Genomic DNA, 21,089 nt, shown 5'->3' on the forward strand with positions numbered 1-21,089 from the left:
GATGCACTCAGCAGGGGTGGAGTTGTGAACCCAAGGCAGAGGGGGCTGGAGGGCAGGTTAAAGAACACTGGAGACCTGAAAGCCTGGGCTTTTCTGGCCACCAGCCCTGTGGTATGTTGCTGACCATACCCTCAGAGCTGGGTCTACAGGCCTGGGGGTGACCTGAGCCCCAGGTGCCCCTGTCCCCTCTCTGCACCTCATTTTCCCAGCTGTGCTTGGAGCTACAGACCACCTGCCCCCGCTAGTGTATTGTGAGGGCAAGCAAGAGTATAGGCCAAACCTGAGAGGGTTTGTTAACTCCCTTGTACGACTGGGGAAACTGAGGCACAGAGCAGAGCTGGGCCTTGGCCTGGATCAGGCCACAGTAAAGGAAACCTCCTGGGGGACCCAGGACCTCAAGCAGGCCCCCAAATCAAGCAAAGCAGAGCCTCAGGAGGTTAGGTAGTCCCTCCTCTGACACACCCCATAGGGAGGAGCCTGGCCACCAGGATTTGGCGGGATGCAAATAGGCTCTGCTGGCCCAGGTCCCACCTGCTACATGACTTTGGGGAAGCCCCTTCTCCTCTTGGAGCCCCAGTCTATAAAAACAAGGAGGGGTCTACAGTAACAGGGGACCCTCCCTCCTATAACCTGGGTAAGAACGAACAAGACCTACTCTGCAGCTCCTCGATGGCCCCACAAATGCCCCACAACCTTCTGCGCCCCCAGCCTCACCCCTGGCACCCCCTGCATCCACCCTTCCTTACTGCTCTGGGCCCTCACAGCCTTGGTTCCTCCTCAGACAGGAATCCAGAGGTCCTGGGTCACCAGGAGTCGGTAAGCATGATCACTGCAGTCTTAAATCTCAAGGAGTCCCCTTAAGACAAAAGTGATTTTCAACAGGGAACTGCCCCCTGAGCTGAAGCAGAGAGCCCTGGGGCAGGGGCCAGCTGTGAACACCATTCCTGGAACAGGACAGCACAGAAGGAGGGTCACAGGATGGCTTTAGCATCACTTGTCCTTCCTTCCTGGGCTGGCTTTTCTGATTCCTGAGGGGGTCAGGGATTCCTCCCCAGGCTCAGCACACTGCAGTCTCATGGGACGAGGCTGGGTGCCCTGAAGATGATCCGCACAACTGTGCCTATGTGGAGCAAGCTTCTGTAGGAACTGCCGCCACCCTCCACGGGATCCAGGGCTCTGCTGGTATCTCCGTCCCAGGAAAGACCCCCTCCACCAGGACAGCACCACACATATGACAAGGCCTAGCGATGTGCCCCAGAGACACCTGTTGGCAGATACCTTAGTCAAGGAAGGCCTGCATCCCTCCTTCTCAGCCACCACTGGTTCCCCTGAATGAGAGACCTCAGGAGAAGGGGATGGGAGAGGAGGGGGTCGGTCAAGGCTGCTCCTGCAGCTGGAGTGAATGATGATCAGAGAACCAATTCAAACCAGTAGGGCAGGCGCATATCTCAGCACCACTTGGCCATCTTGGGAAAATATTACTTCCTCTTCCCCGTGAACATCTTCCTCTGGGACTAGCTCTGTGACTGGGCTGGATGTGAGAGGGACACAGCAGAGCTTGCTACCTGAGGCCAATAGGTGAGTTCAGGGGCCTAGCCAGAGGTGACATCTCTGGGCAGCCCGTGCAAGGAGGAAGACAGTGTCCATCTGTATAGTCACTCATGGTTTTTCAGAGCGAGTGTCCATTATTGAGGAATTAGCACATGTCCTGGGGATTACTCACATCATGTCATCAATCCTCACACCAGCCCTAGAAGGTGGTGACTAGGATTGCTTCCCTTTTTACAGGTGGGTATACTAAGGCTCAGAGAGGTTAAGCTGCCTTGGGGAAGGGGATCAGTAGACCCACCAGAGGGATAAGAAAGAGTCAGAGGCAGAGCTGAGGGCGCTGCTAGATAGAAGACACTGCAAGGCTCAGGGTTTTTGAGCTCGAGGTAAAACATTTTTTTTTTTTTTTAAGTAGGCTCCATGCCCTGTGTGGAGCCCATTGTGGGGCTCAAACTCACAACCCTGAGATCAAGACCTGAGCTGAGATCCAGAGTTGGATGCTTGACTGACTAAGCCACTCATGTGCCATGGTAAAACATTTTTTATAATGGCTAGAGCCAAGGGTGCCTAGGTGGCAGGGAGCTGTCAGCCAGGAGAGGCATGCAGGAAGAAGCCGGGTGGAGTACCTGTCACTGGGCATCAGAATGGAAATGGAATAATGTCCAGAGCATGTCAGACCCTAAGGTGTCATTCCCAGCCCCACCCAGCCGGAGAAGGCAGCACTTCCTAAGTAGGGATTAAAGGACAGAGGGGGACTCTCTGTTCAGAATTATCCCCTTTGCCCCATCACTAGGGGTGGCTTCCATTTTGTTAGTAAGAAATTTCAGAGGACCAGGGACAGGGCACAGATGGGGACACAAGGCTGGGAGTGAATGCCCCCAATTATGCATCCTAGGCATTTAACTCGTCTCACCCTAGTCCCAGCTCTGTGGGGTCTCAGAACCCAACTCCACTTCCAAAGCCCCTCCCCTGGGGGCATCAGGCTCTACTTTCCCCTGACAGCCAACCAGTGCCCCAAGTCCCACCCTTTACCCCTACACATCCCCCAAATCCAGTTACTCTTCTCTGGCCTCCCCCGGCCACCAGCCAGCAGTTACCAGTTTCTTTCCTACCCAGCAGCCCTGCTTAGACCCTTCCCCAGCCCCCCTGGACCCTCCCAGATCTGGCCCCTCATTCTCTGCACTCCCTCTGAGCAGAAGGAGCCCCTTTTCATTTCTGGCACACACAGGTGCCTGACCCCCTCCTCACCTGGATCATATTCTTTGCTGCTCAGACAGCTTTCCTCCCAGGTCTGGGATGAGCACCCCTGTGCTCCACCAGCCATGACAATACTGTGTGGCCAGGGCCATCAGGAGATCTGCCTTCTCAGACAGACCAAAAGTGCCATGGGACACAGTCCAACCTGCCTCAGCCAGCTTTGTGTCCCAGTTGGCCAGCACAGAGGAGAGGCCTAGGGAGCCACAGCCAATGGATGAGTGAACGGGATGTGACCACAGCTGGGAGGACCGTCCTGAAGCTGTGGCAGGATGTGGGTTTGGGGAGACATCTGGTCAGAAGGCCAAGGAAGCCTTGCAGATCCTCTGCAGGGGCCCCAGACTTGTGTGGCCCCACTCCTGCCCTGAACCATAAAAAAGAGGGCATGTCTAAGAGCCACACACCTGCAGGACAAAGGAACAGGAGTTAGGGGTTCAAGCCAAACGGAGAGGGTGATTTAGGTGGATTCCTCTGACTCACACATTCCCCTTCAGCGAAGCCATTTGACGATCTTCCTGGGGACCACCGTGGGGCATGAGGGAATCCAAAGGACAAGCCACAGCACACCCCTCGACCAGAGGGGAGGATGCCTGTTGGTGACTTTGCGCATCCCCCACCCGCACTCCTCCAGCCCCAAGCACCCCTGCGGGAGGAGAGTTGGCAAGTTTGATAGTGTGCAGGTTTCCCTGGCCTGGCTGACCTTGAACCTCGGTAGACTGCTCTCTGTGGGTGGTCCAGGTCTGCTTGGCTTCACACCACCCTGCTCAGTGACAGCCTCCCAACTCCCTGGCGGGCTTCCAGGCCTCAGAGGAAGCCATCGCCTTTGCTGCCACCATCACTGCCACCACTGCCGCTTCGAAAATGCAATTACAGCAAACAGCCGCCGCCTCACTTGAGCCTCGCCATCCACACCTGGAACTAATTAACTTAATTAGGCCTTAATGAGCTACACTGGTCGGAAGGCCTATTTTTACTTAATTATCTCCTAATGTGCTTGGCATGGAGGAGCGAGGGACCCGGAGGATGGCTTTGGCGGCGGCGGCCACTTCCTCGCCCTGCAGAAGGGATACCCGGGAGTGATGCCCGTCTGCCAGGAGCGGGCCCCACGGCGGAACTGAGACGCTGGGCGTGGGAGTGAGGCCAGGCTGCAGGCCACAGCTGTGGGGACAGCATCCCTCCCCACTGCCCCATCGGACTGTCTTCCCTGCCTCAGCAGGGGCTGAAGGGAATTACTCCTCCAAATGCCTCCAATGGGGAGGCTGATGCCCAGAGAGGTCAGGGGCTTACCTGAGGACACACAGCCCACTCATGGTGGTAGGGAGTAGTCCCAGACACTCAAAGGAGCATTTTAAGCCATGGTGGGGTCCTGTGAAAGTAGGCTATAGCCTCTCCCGCACCAGGCCTGGTTAGGGTGGGCAGAGGATTACCTGGACAGCTGGCCTCCAGGGTTTCCATGGCAACACCTTTAGCCCATTTGGGCCTTGGCTCAGGAAAGCCAAGTTTGTGGAATCAGCTTATTTGTCCAGCTTCGGGGTGGGGTGAGGTGGTCTTGACTCACCGCGCAGATATGGGGGAGGCATTGAGAGTAGGGTCCTTCCCAACTGGCCTCTGCTTTGACCCTTCTAGGGGCCTCCAGATGATTGGTTCATTTGAACCTCTGGGCTCCTGGAGCTGAAGGGGGACCTTAGGTCTTGTGTCTCTGCTAAAAATGAATGAGCTCCCCCTCTCTCTGCAGCAGCACTGTCTCTGGAACTCCAAACTTAAACCTGACAACCATTTCCTTGGTGTCCCCAGCCCTGGAGCTCCTGGCCACCAGCCAGGTCTTCTTAGTATTCCCCTCTTCTGAAAATGGCCACACCATTGGCTCATGTGCCCAAGCCAGGAACTGGGAAGCTGCCCTGACAACCCTCCCTTACACCCCATACCCAACACTCAGGAGTCCTGTTGGTCCTGCTCCAAACCACATCCCAGATGCTGTTGCCCAGTGTTCCCAGCAAGCACCCTAGTCTTAGCCGCCATCCTCTCTCATCTGGACAGCTCTGCCCTGGTCTTTCCCCTCCATACCACCACCACAGTCAATTTTAAAAATCACTCCCCAGTCTAAAACCCTTTAATGACTTCCTGTCACATACAGAATAAAGTCCATGGGCCTCAACCTCACCAGTAGGTGCCTGCCTGTCTCCCTGGTCTCATCCTCCATTTCATCTCCTTTCTCCTCTTTTCCTTGCCCCAGTCACATGAGCTGTCCTTCAGTGCCTCAGGGCCTTGCGCGTGTTGCTCCTTCTGCCTGGAATGCTCTTCTCCCAGTTTCTGGATCCCTCAGATCTTGGCATAAATATCACTGCAGCCTCCTATGAACCCAAAGCCTGACATGTCCCCCAGTCTTGGCACCTCACTATTAGGCTCTTCTGCATCACACCTGCATGATACTGTTCTTGTTTTCCTGTCTCTTGCAACTAGAGGATAGTCTCCATGAGGGCAGGGATTGCATCTGTCTTGGTCCCTACTGGATGCCCAACCTAGAACACCATATACCTAACACATGAAAGGGACTTTTTGTTGAATGGATGTTGAGGGAGTGCCTTGAGCCTCCCACAAACAGCCAGGGCCCCCAGCCCCTTCCTCAAGGTCCCCAGAGCCCACCCAAATACCTCATGCCTGGGGATGGCATTCCCACATCCTCCTCTGGCCTCCCAGCCTCTGCTCACACTGGTACCACCTGAAGTCCGTCCTCGTCCTCAGGGACTGAGAGCCTTGCCTCCCCCAGGCGCAGCAGGTGCTGCTTTTCCACCAGTGAGGGAGAAGTTCAGACCTCTCTACTCGGTGTGGCCCCTAATCTTGGATCTTTCTGGCACTTATCTTTGCTTCCCCTTTGGATGGCACTCCTTACACCTAGATCCGCCTGTACTCTGAGGTCAGGAGCCCCTGGAGATATTTACCCTCACCTCTGCCTGCCCATCACTTCCCATCCCTGCCCCAGTAACCAGGCCCAAGGTGCTTAGGCCACGGTCAGCAATTAGTAAGCACGCCGGCCTCACCCTGACCACGTAGCTGTGGAGAAGCTCAGATAACAACAGAATCTACACATCCGAAGGGATCGTCTATAGGATGGGGCACCATTGAGTGGGAGAGTCTAAGATGGCCCCAGGGCCCAGGCCTCCCAGATAGGAGACAGGGATTCCCCAGTTCCAGAGGGCAGGGGGCCCAGCCTGAAACAGAACTGCCAGTTGGAACTGTCACCCCAGGGGCCCTGACTGCCTGGCAGGGCACAGGTGGGACATAAAGGGGTGGGGCAGCTGTGATGATATAATTTAGAGGGAGGTTAAATAGATGTCAGGGTAGGTGCCACCCCTCCAGCGGCTCTGGACAGTCCCAGGATGTCTGACTGTGGATCATAGACTCTCTTCTTTCATACAGGGAAACAGGCCTGAGGAAGAGGATAGCCCAGGTGACTCAGCCAGGCAGGGAGGAGGTTTGCAGAGGCCTGATTTCGGTTCTCACAGCAGCTCTTGGAGGTCCCAGAGCCTCATTTTCCCCATTGGCACAACAGTGGCCCTGCTTCCCATCTTCTCTCACTTCCCGGTTCCCACCATCCAGGAAAGCTACAGATGGTCTTGGGAGGGTCAGGGCCCTGCCTCCCAATCTTGTGGAAGGGAGGGGAGGCCGGGGTCTAGAGACTGCCTGCCTCAGTGATCCCCTGCCCCTCCCAGGAAAGGAGCCTACCTGGCAGGAGACCTCCCTGAGACTGAGGGTGACCTGCCTGGGCTCGAGAAGTCTCCAGCCACATTGGGCTGCCTCTTAGGGTCAGCACTGCCATGATATATGTTTGCTCTGAGCCTGTTTCCCTACTAGTCCAATGAGAATAACAATAGTCCTTCCAGTCTGTGGCCTTACAGGGCCGCTGTGAACCACCACCAGGCCAGTGGGTAAGAGAAGGTGGCTCTCATGAGCCACAAAGCCCTGTAGATAGGACAGATCCCACTAACAGTGGCATCTCAGGCAGACAACTTGGGGCAAAGGGGCCTGTAGTCCTCAGGGCTCCAATCTCAGTCACCCCAGCCAAGCCAAGGGCCCTGCTGTGCCCTGGGGTTGTGGGGGTAGCAGCATCCATAAGGGATGGGGGTGGGGGGTGTCAGGGACTCCCTCTGCCCTGGAAACTGCCTTTCTGCCCCTGCTGACTCCCCTGTCCTATGCTGTCCATGGCTGCCTGCAGTTACCAGCAAATACACAGAGCAAGTGAAGCAAAATAGTAATAATTGAATATAACTAAAGGGTATATAAGTATCTTAGATTATTCTTACTTTGACAACTTTTCTGTAAGTTTGAAATTATTTCTAAATAAAAAGTGGAAGAAGGGAAGCCTACCCACAGGGCGGCTGCTGCCTGCCTCCCTCCCAAGCATAGGCAGCTGCTCCGGCCTCCATGCTGGAACCAAAATGGAATGAGCGTTTCCACAATGTCGCCTCCCGCTGACGGCTCATAATTGCATGTTGAAGCCATGCGATGGAGCCCAACTTACACTAATTATGTCATTACCCTAATTAAGTAAATACTGTATGTGCTAATTGGCAGAAATCACTTTGGGGGATGGGCAGGGGAAGAGGAGGCCTGTGTACCCTGGGCTCTCACATGGGGGAGCTTGGGGTAACAGATGCAGGGATGCGTTCCTCCCTCAGATCCATCACTGAAATGGGGTTTGGAGAGAACTCTCAGCCTCCACCCTGGACAGGCTCACAAGGTGCTGAATGGTGGTCAGAGACGCAAGCTGGAGGCCTGCCTTTGCCCTGGCAGACCAGTGGTATTGAACAAGACCCTTTCTTCTCTTGGGTGGGTCCCCCTGCCTAATCCCCACCACCACTTCAGCACCCCCAGAGCCTGTGGACTCTTGGGGGGCACAGGGGCATCAGAGAGAATGTCCTAGCAGGACTAACCAAGCCACTGGCATCAATCTATGGGACATCAGTCATATGACTGGCCTAGGGCAGCAGGAGGGAGAAAGGCTGATGGCAGAGCAAAGCTGTAAGCCCTAACATAGCACAATGTGAACCAGCAAAGGAATAAACAGAGCTGGCATTTCCCAGAAGCCATGTGAGGTAGGAAGATCTGAGGAAGTCTAGAGGGCTTCCTGGAGGAAGAGGAATTCAACTACAAGGAAAAGAAAGCAGAGCTTCAGAACTCAGATCATCTTTCACCATGCGATTTTGTTCCCCAAACATTTAAGTTTACTATTATGACTCATTTGATACAGGACGTTTTAGTTGTTTTTTTGTTTGTTTGTTTGTTTGTTTTTTTAAGTAAGCTCTATGGACTAGAACTCATGACCCCAAGATCAAGAGTCGCATGTTCCACCAACTGAGCCAGCCAGGCACCCCTTACCGTGTGACTTTTCAATGCCATACTTAACCATAACCTTCGGATGAGGGTTAGGAGGAATAAGAGAGAAGTCATCTGAAGGACAGCCTCCAGATGGGACTCCAACCATTTGAGAGCACTGGGGGGACAGAAGGAATGCCAGCCCTGTGTCAGGGACCATCACATAAGCCCCAGTATGACCAGAGCCCCCATCCTGCCCTCTTTCAGCCCGTCAGCATGGACCAGCTATCAAGTGGGGCCCCATCCCTGCCCTCTCATGGGTTGTGGTGACGGTCCAAAGGCAAGAATTCAAGGCCTTGGCGCTGGGGCTGGGGCCTCCAGCAGCTGAGTTTCCCAAGCCCACTCGGGGCCAGGCAGGCAGTACCCCATTTCCTGAGTGTGCCCAGCTGCCACAGTGTGGGCATCTCTGCTCTTTCAGCTCCACCCTGCCTGCCTGCTGCCAGCTCCATAGGCTGCAGCTCTACTCCCAGCAAACACCACAGACTTACTCCAGTGGGCAAAGGCTCCCTGACTCTCAGGCTGGCGGAGCAGAAGATGAGTGGCATCCAGCCCTGCAGCCCAACTCTCAGGTGGCCTGAGCCAAGGGCCTCCAGTTCCCAGGCCTCGAGCTCCTAGTAGATGATGTCCACTCATTCCTTGCCTGTTCCAGACCTTCATTCATCCCACACAACGTGGTCTGGGCTCCCTTAGGCTAGCTAGCTCCAGGAGACGGAAACAGAAGCATACAGCCACATGCCTGCAACTTACTCTCAAATAGCTCAGGAAAAAAATTATATATGATTTTCTCTCTCTCTCTCTCTCTCTCTCACACACACACACACAGCAAATACATAGAGCAAGTGAAGCAAAATAGTAATAATTGAATAAGACTAAAGGGTATATAAGTATCTTAGATTATTCTTATTTTGACTTTTCTGTAAGTTTGAAATTATTTCTAAATAAAAAGTGGAAGAAGGGAAGAAAGGATAGAAGGGAGGGAGGGAGGAAAGAAAGGAGGGAAGTAGATTCTTTCCTTTCTTGGGGTTCCAGGCTGCTGGAAGATGTAGTTAGATCAGTGGCAGCTGGGTTGATGTGGCCCTGCTCATTGGGGCCCGGAGAGCTTCCCGGAGGAGGTGGTAGGGAGTGGGGCAACGCAGAGTCTAAGGGGCATCTAGCTCTTACCCTTTCTGTGGAGGGTGGGACTGAGGGCGGAGTGTCTTCCCCTCTCCCCATTCAGGCCAGCCCTTGGCTCCCTTCCCTTCTGTCCTCCAGGGAATGTAGGTGTGCTGGAATTTCTATGAGCAGTCTCCAGTGGGACAAGGGAAAAGTCCTTTGGTCAGAAGGCTTAGGAGGACATTCTGTACCCCCTGGGCCTGAGAGGAGACACTATGCCCAGGGCCAGAGAGGGATGGTAGGACTGTGGTCAAGGCCACCCTGCCTCAGTTGCCCCCTGCAGCACTAACAGCACTAACGCAGACTTGTCCCTGAGCAGCCCAAACTGACTTTCCTGGTGCCCTTGCCTGTCCCAGCATCGCTTAGGCACTTAGACGCAGGAGGGAAGTGGCAGCCCCAGAACTGCGGGGTGTGGAGAGGGAGGCATCTGCTGCCCACGGGCTGTTGAGGGCTGATGTTCTGGGCTCTGGACACTCACCCTCTGCAGCCCCTTTCCCACCTCATGTCCGCCCTGTCCCCAGCTCCCCACTCCCTCATCCCTATCCCTCCCCTCCTCCCCTGGGACCCCAAATGCTTTTGCCTAAAAGGGGACCTGCCCCACCCAGCTTTCAGGCCAAGCTTCAGACCCTGTCAACCATCCCCTCCCCCAAAGAGACAGTGACACTGGCATCCTGATGTGTGGTCAGCCCCTGCGGCCAGCATGCTCGACCTCTCTCGGAGGAAGGGGCCCTGCCCACTCTCACAACCCACCCCCTCTCCCCTTGACCTCAAGCTGCCACTTCGGAGCCTGGACCGCCTCAGAGTGGACCTGCCCTCCCTTCGGGAGACTCTGTCCAGGACGCTGGGGACTGCGGCACCCAGAGGTCAGCAGGGGCCGACTCCTCCATTCGGACACCTTTGTTCTGCTCCCGCCTTTGTCCCGGCAACTCCCCCTCCTCCCAGCCTGTTAGCCCTCACCCGGCGCCCGCCTCTCCCTCCCCTTCCCCTCGGTGGCCTTTGGCCACCCAGGTGCCCCAGCAGGCAGAGGGCAGAGGACGGGTGGGGCCCCCTGCCCGCGGCCGCCGGCAGCCCTGCCTGTCACCCCGCTCCCTCTCCGGCCCACGCCCCGCGCCGTGCGGTGCCGTCCCTCGAACAATCCTCCCCTCTGTCCCCTCCCCACTTCCTCTCCCCTCGGCGCCCCGGCCCTCAGTCCGGGGAGTCAGGCGTGATCTCCCCGCGATCCCCTCCCTCCCATCTCCTCCCTCGCCCTCTCCCTTCCCTCTTCCCCTCCAGCCTCCGCTCCTTCCCGCTCACTCACCCTCTCCCTCTCCCGCTGCCCCCCTCTCTCTCCCCCACCTCTTTGTTTCAGCGGAGAACTGGCTCCTCGGGACAGTTCCCACACTGCAGTGCCTCTGGTGCGGAGACAGCGCCACCGAGGTGAGCGGGGAGCCGGGACGCCGGCGCGGCAGCCGGAGCCCTGGGGGGCGGGCAGGTGGGGACGGTGGACAGTCCGGCGCGGCGCCTCCCGGCCCGGGGCAGCGGGCACAGCAGTCAGAGAGCCCGATGCCCCGGCGGTCAGCAGGAGCCCAGGGCAGAGGGGCGGCCACTTGGCTGCCGGGGCGCCAGGGAGTAGAGCTGCTTGGGAGCCGGCAGGCTCCGTCCCTACCCTGGCGTCCCTACCCTGGGGTTGGCTTCTAAGGGTGGCCTTGGGCTGAGGGGGACCCTCAGGGGGGCCTGACTGGGTGGGCGGGGGCTGGGCTGCCCGGAATAGCCACACCTTCAGGTGTGTGTGCCTGGTCCTGGAGTCCAGGGCTCTGAACCCTGCCTCTGGCAGGGCTGTGGCTGCAAGGTTGCTGGGTGGCAGCAGTGGCGCTGTCCACAAGGCTGTGACCCCTAAGGTGCCTGTCCCTGCCGGGGTTTTGGTTGCTGGTCAGGGATGTGCTGGGCTGCTTCCACTACCCAGGTGGCGGTGGGGGGGGGGCGGGGGGGGCAGTGGGCAGAGGAGAGATCTGCTCCCTGCCACAGGCTGGCTGTTTTCACCCCAAGCTCCTGACCAGCAGATCCACAGAGCCACATGTGGGGAGGGGCCGTCTCCCTCCACTAGGGATCCTTGACCAGCTCCCACAAAATAGGATCCCCAGGACAGCTTTACCCACAGTAGTGGACAGTAGGGATTCAGGCCAGAGCCCAGATGCTCTTGTGGTCAGCCTCCTGAGCTGGACAGGGAAGAAAGTGGGGAGGGGGGCAGAGGGGGTTGGAAAGAACAGGTGGAGACAGAGCCCTAGCTCCTGCATGAGACTACAAGTGCAGTTATTAGAGATGACCCAAGGCTCCCAGGAGACCCAGAGACCCTGAAGCTGGGCAGGCTGGATGGGAGTAGATGGAATGGGCAAAGCCAGTGCTGGGACCCCGCCCCCTTCTCAGCTGGAGGCGGGGATGGAGAGGCTGGGCTGCTTGGGGACCATGCGCTGCTCACATTTCTCTAGAGAGGCAAGCAGGGTGGCTCTGCTGACTGCCAGAGGAGGGACAGGAAAGGTTGGGAGTATGCAGAGACCAGGAGGGAGCTCCCCAGTGGGATGCATCTTGGGGGCACAGCTTCTGGCTATCTGGCCAGGGCAGGGCCAGATCCTATATAGCTCCTTGAACTCCCAGGAAGCCCTCCATGTACAAGATCATGGTGGGTAGTGACCCATAAGGCAGAGCTGCCAGGGGCATTTGTCCCCTAGGACGGGTCAGTTGGGGCACTTGTTTCTGGGGCCCAACTCTCCTCACCCTCTTCCCTAATACAGCCTCCTCAACTGAGCAGGCAATAACCCCAGATGGACCAACATGTACAGAGAGATGGAATCAGAGCTATGGGCATCAGGTCTCAAAGGCCCAGGTGGTTTGCCACAGCCCAACCCATCCAGTCCCTATGAGCCCAAGGGCAGCCCAGCCAGGGGAAGTGTGAGAGGAAAGCCTCAGGACTGGCCCTAGTGATTACCCGGGAGCAGCTGACCACCAGACATCCCTGTCTCAGGGGAAAAGGCCACCCCTCCTGGCCTGGACTCAGCTCAGCACAGCACACCCCACTCTCATGCAGCAGCCTGCCTAGGCCATTGGCTACACCCTGAGTGGTGTGTCAATATCCCACGCCCACCCCTACACAACCCCATCCTCCCCTAGCACACCCCCAAATTCTCTCACTCTGCTAGGGATTCCTAGCCCACAGTCAAGCCAGTTCTCCCCCACCCCACTCTGGGCCTCATCATGTCCCTCACCCATGATCCAGATCCAGAGGGATCAGGCCACCCTGTGCATTTTTCTCTGAGACACGAAGGGGGCTCCCTCTCAGGCTGGGTTAGCTTACTCTAGCTCTAGCTGACACCCCCTCCCCACATTGGTTCTGTAACTTCTCAGGGCACTGCACACACTAGCAGCCATTTAAAATTCAAAGACCACCCTTCGCGAGTGCTGGTCAGAGGGCCTCAGTCAGTGGGCATCAAGGCCTTACTGGCTCTAACCCAGGCCCTGCCTGGAAGAAGGGGGCTTCCCTGAGTAGAGAGCTCGCCAAGTCTCTCCTTGGAAAAGGCCAGCACCTCTGTCTTCCCTGCCTCCCTCCCTGAGCACCCCCACTTCCACAAAACTTTCCTGCCCAGATCCATCTACTGCTGACACCTCCCCAGAGAGGCAAGCAGGACAGGATGTTGTCCCCATTAGACAGAAGAGAAAAGCAAGAACAGGAGCTGTTCTGAAAGGAAGGTGGCAAGGCCAGGATCTAGGACCCAACTCCCACTGCAGGGCTCCTTCTAAGGCTTTTAACGGGCCATCCCGTGAGAGCCTACATAAGGGCAGGTGTACCTATGCTCATCAAAGCATCCACCAGTTGCCCAGCTGCTCCACCCGTCCCCAGATCCTCAAGATCCTGAAGGCATTGAGAGGGGTGTCTGAACCACGGCTTCTAGCCTTGGTTCCAAAGTGGACATCTGGAGGGCTGCCTGAGGGGAGAGGGGAGCTGGGAGGGGTTCCCCAGCCTGGTGATACACCTCTCTCTCACCTGCGGCACTCTCACCTCCTCCACCTCCTGGCACTCCCTCCTGGCATCCCCCATCTCTGCAAAGCGGGCCTCAGCATCCTAGTCCTGAAATAGCCTCCCCACACCACCCCTTGCCAAAATCCCAGGAGGCTTGCCACTGCTGCCCATGTGAAGTCTGACCCCCCTCAGCCAGGCACACAAAGCCCTTCACCAATTGGCCTCTGCCAGCCTTATGGCCTCCTTGCTTCACTGTATCTCGAATGGCTGACCACACCAAACTGTATGTCCTCACCCGGGGGGCAGAGCAAGCATGGCTCAGATGCCTGCTCAGGAAGTAGCTGTGGGTTGGGTGGGACACACACATACCTACACACATTCCCATGCACACATAAACGGATCTGCATAGAAAATCTGTATAGAAGCCCATCCATCACCCAACCACATGTGGTTTTCTACCTAATCATACACACAATGCAACTGTGAAATCTAAACCAAAAAGGGACTGACAAATCTGTTTTATGGCTCCCACAGAGGCCAAGCGTGGTCACGTCACCATCTCCAAGCACTTGAGGGACAAGCAGGGAGGCAAGAGTGGATCCCTGACTCTGGCTGAGCCCTCTCTGGGCCCCAGGGCCTCTGAGCCACAGAGGGTGGGCAAACAGGTCCCGACCAGGCTCTCCTGGTTTGGTGGCAGAGTTGCTGAAGTGCCCCAGACAAGCCACCTTCTCTCTCTGTTTCTCCAGCTATAAAACAAAGAGACTTGGATTAGCTGATACCTATGTGCTGTCCAGGCCCCCTGGCCAGCTCTTTTTAGTTCACACCAAGTACAGAAAATGGAAGGGCCTGCAAAAGGTGGCAGCAATTGAGGGGGTGGGGGGTTGCTGGGCACCCTTCGTGGCAAAAGCCTCCAGGTGGGCCAGGGAGAGCTTCAGGGAATGGAAATTAGGTGGGCACGAGGGTGACGGTAATCTGAGCCAAGAGAGACAGAAACCAAGAGCCACAGGATGGAGCGATTATTATGACCCATAATTGAAATTTATGGAGCAAATAATAAGTCCTATTGAACACCATGCAGTGTTTATATCATATTTTCATTTAGATTGACACCAAATATTCTTATCTTGGAGATACCAAATGAGCAAATCTAATGGGTTAGGTGCAATCCAGTCCCTGGCCTCCTAGCCCCCACAGAGGCACAGCACAAGGGCCAAAAGGGTACAGGGGAACCCTCCAATGAGACCCCACTGACACCCAAAGCCCTCAACAGGTATGTAAGCAGCGTAGTCCACGAGCAACAGCACACCCTCTACCCCTGGCCACCCACATCTGTGTGTTCACATACCAACACACACACACACACACACACACTGTGGACAGGGCAGACAAGCACTCTGCTACAGGTCCTGCCCTCTTATCCTGCTCTTGCCTGGAACTTGACACCCAATGCTAATATCCATGCTCCCAAGGGCAAGGATTAAAACAGGAACAGGGCATGTCTAAAGGCTGTCAGAGGAGCAAGAGGGCACAGATACTGCCATGTAGGGGCAATATCCCCCAGACTATGACCCCACAGTCAGTGGAAACTCCATGCCAGCACAGAAGCAAAGGAAGAGGTACCCTCCATCACAGAGGGATGCAAACTCCCCTCTTTCCTAAACCTCCCTGACCTCCAGAGCCTGGCTCACATTACTTGCCTCACCCTGTCCCCAGGTCATGAACCATCTGCGGGCTGGGCTGTCTGGGGCCCAAGTAGGTGAGGGAGTGTCTTCCCAGAGGGAGGGTGTGCCAGCCCTGGGCCAGAGCCCCTCACACCCTCAGCGAAGAGGGGGCCAGCAGGAGCAGCCCCAGGCCTCGCTGTTCTCTATGGCTTTTTATTCCTATGTGATTTTACTGCTCACTCATATAGGGATTGGAGCCGTGGCGTACGGCGGGGGCGGCCAACGGAGGGCTTGGATGCTGAGCAAGTGGGCCCAGACACAGGACAGCAGCCCTGCCCTCTCCCAGGACAGGCTCCTAGCCTAGCCAAGGGAAGCTTTCCTCTGTTGCTCTTTTCCCAAGCCTCTTTCCTAGCCAACTGTAGCAGGGGGATGGGCAGATGGCTGCTGGACCCCATCAATATTCTGACCCCTCATCTCAGCACTGGAGACCCCCACTGCAGGGCTGGCACCAGGAGCTGCCCTGTGTCCCAAAGAAGCAGCTATAAAGAAACTGGGATGTTTAGCCTGAGGAAATGGGCCTGACACAAGAAAACAAGGTCCAGAATCCTGTGTGGTTGGGAATAGCCCCTGGATAAACAAAGGGTGTGATCTATCCCCTAAGGGCTATCCAAATACAGAAGTTGAGGACAGCCTCAGTGGCTAGTAAGCTTGCACCTAGCAAGGTATACAGAACCCGGAGACTGCAGCACGGATGCCACAGGGGAGTCATGGTTGGATGGGTGGCCTGTCCCCTTCAGACCCCACAGACTGTAGTCCTTTGGCCTGTCCTTCCAGGGGTCTCTGCTTGCCCACACTGAGTGTGCCAGAAGCCAGGATCAACCTTCCTAGGCTCCTATTCCTGTAAAACAAGTATTGAGCGTGTCCTGCAGAGAGAGGTGTGGGGAACTCCTATAGAGTCCTAGTGCGGGGGCTACAGCCTGACCCCACTCCCTTTCCCAACAGCTCTGTGTGAGTCTTCGCTCTGCGGGAAAACACACAGAGAACCCAGAGTGTGGTTCTTTTTATTTGCAGTCCTTCTTCACCCCACAGAAAAAACACTCAAGAGCTCAGCAGAGGGGCTGCCCCGTGTAGAGGGAGAAGACCAGGAATAGCAAAGTAGCCAAGGTGCTCATCCTAGCCCTCAAGGGTACCTGCTGTCATGACAGAAAGTAGGAAGAGAAGAGAACTCCCATCTGCCAGTCTGGTTGGGGGGAATGAACACAGAGCAGAAGCCCTGGGTATGAAAGGTGAGGGTCAACCAAACAACCAGGCCAAGGAGAGAAGGGGCCCTAAAGCCTAGTGAGGTCTTGCAGACCAACCCTGTTCTGCCCCAGGATGCTGCCCCATAGGTCACCTCTGTGCCTCCTAAAACATGACCTGTGCCATCACCGTAGCCGCAGGAATAGGAAGTGAACGTCCATGACATTGGTGCCAGTGAGCCCTGTGTGCAGCAGGTGTGCTCCACCACGAAAGCAGCGGAAGAAGGTATGTGAGTCATTGTGGGACAAGAAGGTGGCCACATCCAGGCCCTCAGTGGCAGCCTGGCTGGCAAGCTCAGGCACAACCCAGGCCCCAGCTGCCTCTGTAGGCCCATCCTGCCCATCGGTGCCACCACTCAAAAACAGCACATCTACAGACCCCAGCGGCCGTTGTCCCAGCTCTGCTCCAACACGTAGAGCCAGTTCCTGGTTCCGGCCACCCTTTCCGGAGCCCTGCAATTGTACTGTGGGCTCACCACCAGCCAGCAAGCAGACAGGGCCCCTAGCCCCGGCCACAGTCTCCAGAGCCTCCTTCAGCTGCAGGTCTGGGAGCTGGAGCTCAGCTGCCAGCTCACGAAGTTGCTCATCCTCCTCCACAGAGGCTCTAGTCCCAGGCAGGGTGAGCTGGGCTCCAGCCACTTGGGCAAGCAACCCATAGAACCGGGCCACACTTTTCACATCGCCCTGTATGGCGGCACTCAGCACCACTGCCCGGTATCCCAGTGCCTCAGCTTGCCTCTGGGCCTCAGCCAGTGCCAGAGTGTTGGAGCCAATGATCACGTTGAGCACATGACCACAGGTGTGTGGCCCGTGAGGGTCAGAGTCAGCCCGAGCCAGCACCGTCTTCACAGAACGTGGTAGGGCAGCACGAAGGCCGTAGTGATTGAGGATGTGCAGGCAATCTTGCACATTATGGACGCTGGCCACAGTGGGGCCGCTGGCGATCACCTCCACAGGGTCCCCCACCACGTCTGACAGAATCAGGCTCACCACCTGGGGAGGAGTCACAGAGGCTCAGTCCCTCCTGCTTCTCACCCCATAGCCATGGAGGACAAGCTGCCACGTATCCCCTGCCACATATCCACACACCCTCATGCTGTCAGGTGCATTTTCTCCTCCTTTTCTAACCCCTCTCAAGGGGGTTTGCAGAACACATGGCCATTTGGACACCCCACCCTCATCCTTGAGGCCCCTCCCACTCCAGGCCCCTGCCAATCTGCAAGCTGTTCCAGGCTTTCATCTCCCTGGCATTTGTAGGCCTGGCTCCACCAGCCCAGGGCTGCCTGGGGTAGAAGAGACCCATATACCTGGGCAGGGTAGGCGGCCTGAGCCAGCCCCCCACCCTTGAGCTGGGACAGGGCCTTCCGGATGGTGTTCAGCTCCTGGATATTGGCTCCTCGGGCTGCCAGCAGCTTGGTGAGTGTCTGCTTTTCCTCCAGTGTTACGGGTGGGATAGGGGCAGGCAGCAAGGCTGAGCCCCCACCTGCAGATAGGGTGAAGAAGTTGGGCAAGAGGGATAAGACTGCAAAGGAACCTCCCCACTTAGGGAAGCGGGCAGGCACACCAGGGAAGGGGATGCTGGAAAGGTGGGGTTAGGGTGCCCTCGTGTGGACATGCAGTGAACGTGTGTATGGTCACCACACCCCAGGCACCTGAGGCTGTGCCCTGCCTTGAGTAGCCCAGATCCCAGCAGGCACTGGAAGAACTATTCCTTATGAGCTTGGAATGGGGGTAGATCATGAAGAGACAGCGAGACCAAGGAAGGGCTCCATGGGAGCTGGTGACCTGGGTTCCAGCCCCAGGTCACACTGACACAGACAGCAGCAACAGCAGGGGCATTTTCCCTCACCATACCCTGAGTTACATGCTCCCTATGTGCCCTCTCATGGTCACCCAACATGGTCAATGGGAGGAGGACCCACGCAGCTCCAGAGAGGCCAGATAACCTGCCCAGGGCCACCCAGCGGTCAGCCATACAGGTACCTTACTGCCTCCCTTGCTCTGTAATCCTGGGAGCTCAAACCAACCATCTCTCTCGACCTGATATTTGGAACCACCACCACCACCACCCCCCTAAACTGTCCTGAGCCAATCTGGCACCCACACCTGAGATGAGTACAAGCAGTAGATCGTCAGCTGTGAGACCTTCAGCCAGCTGCCGGATGGCCAGTGCAGCCCGAAGTGCATCACGGTCTGGCAGGTTGTCCTCTGCACCCTCAAATACCTGGACACGGCTGTGTGGCTTCAGCAGCATCTCCCTGAAGAGAGAACAGACAGCAAGAGATGAGGTGGGTTCCTCTCCTCCCACCTGATTTCTCAGCTGTACAGCTTCACCCATTCTGAAACCAGTTCAGACCCAGAAGAAAAGGGATGCTGCTGAGGGAGGGAGGCCTGATCCAGCACTGAGTTTGGGCCTAGCTTCCCCTCCCAGGGACAGTGGGAAACAGCCCCCCAAGCCTTCTTACTGCTTGCCAGCACGCTCCATGGCAGCACGAATCCCCTTGGGCACGCTGATCACACCCTGCACGAGATGCTGGCCCAGTAGCTCTTCAGCTGCAGCTGCCATGCCCAGCACAGCCTTGCCAAAGCCCACCAGGTAGAGGTTTTGCCGCAGCTGAAAGCTCCGGTCCCGCACCTTCAGCAGCCCACTACTGGGATCCAAGGACAGTGCCCGGTGCAGCATGGGGCCTGGAAGCACGGCACCCACGGTGCTCTCAAACAGGTGCTGCGCCTGCTCTGCCAGGGCCATGCCACTGGCCAGCCGGACCATTGGGCGCCCCGGGAGGAGTGGGCGCAAGGGTGCTCGGGCCAAGCAGGGCAGAGCTTGCAGAACTATAGCCATGCCCCACTGCTCTCACCACCACCTGGCACCCATGGCCACCTAGGAGGAAGAAAGCATTAGTGAGGCTGCTGCAAGACCAGAGACAGACACCCCCCACATACAGCCATCTCCTTGGGGGCTTGGAGCTGGACCCCACAGCAGCTGCTGCAATGGGCCATCTGCCAGGCCCTCAGCAGCCTGATCTCACTCCAGTTCTCAGAGCCCAAGCCTGCCACCTACCATGTCCTCCTCTTCTCGATTATACTCTGGCCCTCTGGACACTCTGCCCCAAGTCCAAAGGTCCTGTTAGCTGAGCCCTCCTCCTAGGCCACCCACTTTGGCTGAGAGTTAATCATTCACAGAGGGAGCAGTGCCTATCAGTGGGCTCCTGCCCCACCCCTTACCCACCCCCTGCATTTATGAGTCCTCATCCAGAGGCAACACCCCTTTTTGGCACTCTTTCCCTACCTCTTTACCACTTCTGTTGCCAAAAGGCGGCTGGCTGTCTCATCAACTGACCCCGAGCCTGATGACCTGCAGCCTGCTCTATTTCATTAGCTTGTGGATCTGGGCTGTGGAGCCTGGAAGGCTAGGTCTATGTGGGGAGGCAGCAGGCTCACAGGAGCACTGACAGGCAGGCCCAGAGCACATCCTCTTGACCCTCCTTACTCCTCAAGACACACAGCCTGAGGAATCCCAACACTGAAGGCCAGTCCAGCAAAATGTTCAGGTTCCAATGAGAAGTGGCAGCAAAGACTGGCTCATGGTGGAACCTTAGAGAAGTCCCTCGACACCACATTGAGACCATGCATCATGGGGCCCAAGCTGCAAGACAGAACCTACTTGGCTGGCAGGGCCCAGCCCCGCCAAGAACACGCCTTTTGCTCTGACATACAAGTTGTGGGTCACACCACCCATGGGAGTGAGAGCCAATCGTCTAGAGCAGGAAAGACCAGGCTCCCACAGCTGAGGCCAAACAGTCATCTTCCCAACTAGGCAAGGTAAAAGCTAAAGAAGCCTTGGGGTGAAGATCAGGAGACTGTCCAGAGCTCAGGGACAATAAAGCCCCAAAGAGATCATCTCTAAAAAATGCATCTACTTTAACAATGCCCACCATAATTGCTGCCGGCTGACTGCAGCGTAGGCATGGACAGAGCACGGGAAGGAGGCTGGAAATCCAGCTCTGCCACAGAGAGAGCTCCTTTTCTTTCACCGGGCCTCAGGTGCCAAATGAGGTAGGAAGACTAAGACTAATGCTCTCCCCTTGACATCTGTGGCCTCTCTGAAGCTGCCCACTGTTTACACAGAAAACTTGAACCCCAAACATTTCATCCTTCCCTCAAAAACCTACCAACGTGTAGTCCTCAGCCACTTAGGCAGCATGGTTCTCATTTTCCCCTTAAGATCAGCGCTGCCTGACTTCCAGCCCTGAAAGGGAACAGAGGGCACTGCCATGGGGACTCGGAAAATGGCCTCAGCTTTTTTGCCAGGAAGCCCTTGGGACTGGCCCATTGGGCCGGGAACCAAAAGTGGCTTAGAATGTAGCAACAGCTTGACAGCCTGGGTGAACTTTGTACCTGTTTCCCAGATGGACACAGGCCTAGAGGATCCTAACCTCGCCACGGTATACCAGGGTCGAGGGGAGGATGGAGGGGTGAGGATGGGGCGGGGGGGGGGGTTCAAGGCTGAGGCAGCCACTTAAAATGTTAAAATACAGAACGTCCAGTTAAACTTGAATTTCAGATTAACGAGGCACGTCTTTTTTTTTTTTAAGATTTATGTATTTATGTATTTATTTATTTATTGTATTTATGATAGACATAGAGAGAGAGAGAGAGAGGCAGAGACACAGGCAGAGGGAGAAGCAGGCTCCATGCACCGGGAGCCTGACGTGGGACTCGATCCCGGGTCTCCAAGATCGCGCCCTGGGCCAAAGGCAGGCGCCAAACGCTGCCACCCAGGGATCCCCGAGGCACGTCTTTAATATAAAT

General features: G+C 56.6%; 1 protein-coding gene and 1 long non-coding RNA gene across 9 annotated transcripts in view; one reads left to right on the top strand and one right to left on the bottom strand.

The window, feature by feature from the left end:
* Window positions 1–21: 21 nt before the first annotated feature.
* On the top strand, window positions 22–20,732 carry LOC140611242 (uncharacterized). The gene is made up of 4 exons (XR_012012523.1): window positions 22–111; window positions 10,100–10,190; window positions 10,676–10,743; window positions 16,051–20,732. It is a non-coding gene; the product is annotated as an uncharacterized lncRNA (long non-coding RNA).
* Window positions 16,025–21,089, bottom strand: part of GLYCTK (glycerate kinase) — a 32,958-nt gene continuing 27,893 nt past the window's right edge. For 4 of the 8 annotated variants that reach the window (XM_072788086.1, XM_072788085.1, XM_072788087.1 and 1 more), the window contains exons 2-6: window positions 20,450–20,526; window positions 18,743–19,158; window positions 18,384–18,535; window positions 17,585–17,760; window positions 16,025–17,270 (exon numbers count right to left, since the gene is read on the bottom strand). In XM_072788086.1, the coding sequence (XP_072644187.1) occupies window positions 16,404–17,270; window positions 17,585–17,760; window positions 18,384–18,535; window positions 18,743–19,119 (1,572 nt within the window). In that variant the 5' untranslated portion in view covers window positions 19,120–19,158; window positions 20,450–20,526 and the 3' untranslated portion in view covers window positions 16,025–16,403. Of the gene's footprint in view, window positions 17,271–17,584; window positions 17,761–18,383; window positions 18,536–18,742; window positions 19,159–19,338; window positions 19,475–20,449; window positions 20,527–21,089 lie in introns of those variants that run through there. The other 4 variants (XM_072788092.1, XM_072788090.1, XM_072788091.1 and 1 more) reach the window with 2 other exon arrangements.

This window comes from Canis lupus, chromosome 19 (genome assembly GCF_048164855.1).
Source record: "Canis lupus baileyi chromosome 19, mCanLup2.hap1, whole genome shotgun sequence".
Taxonomy (NCBI): domain Eukaryota; kingdom Metazoa; phylum Chordata; class Mammalia; order Carnivora; family Canidae; genus Canis; species Canis lupus.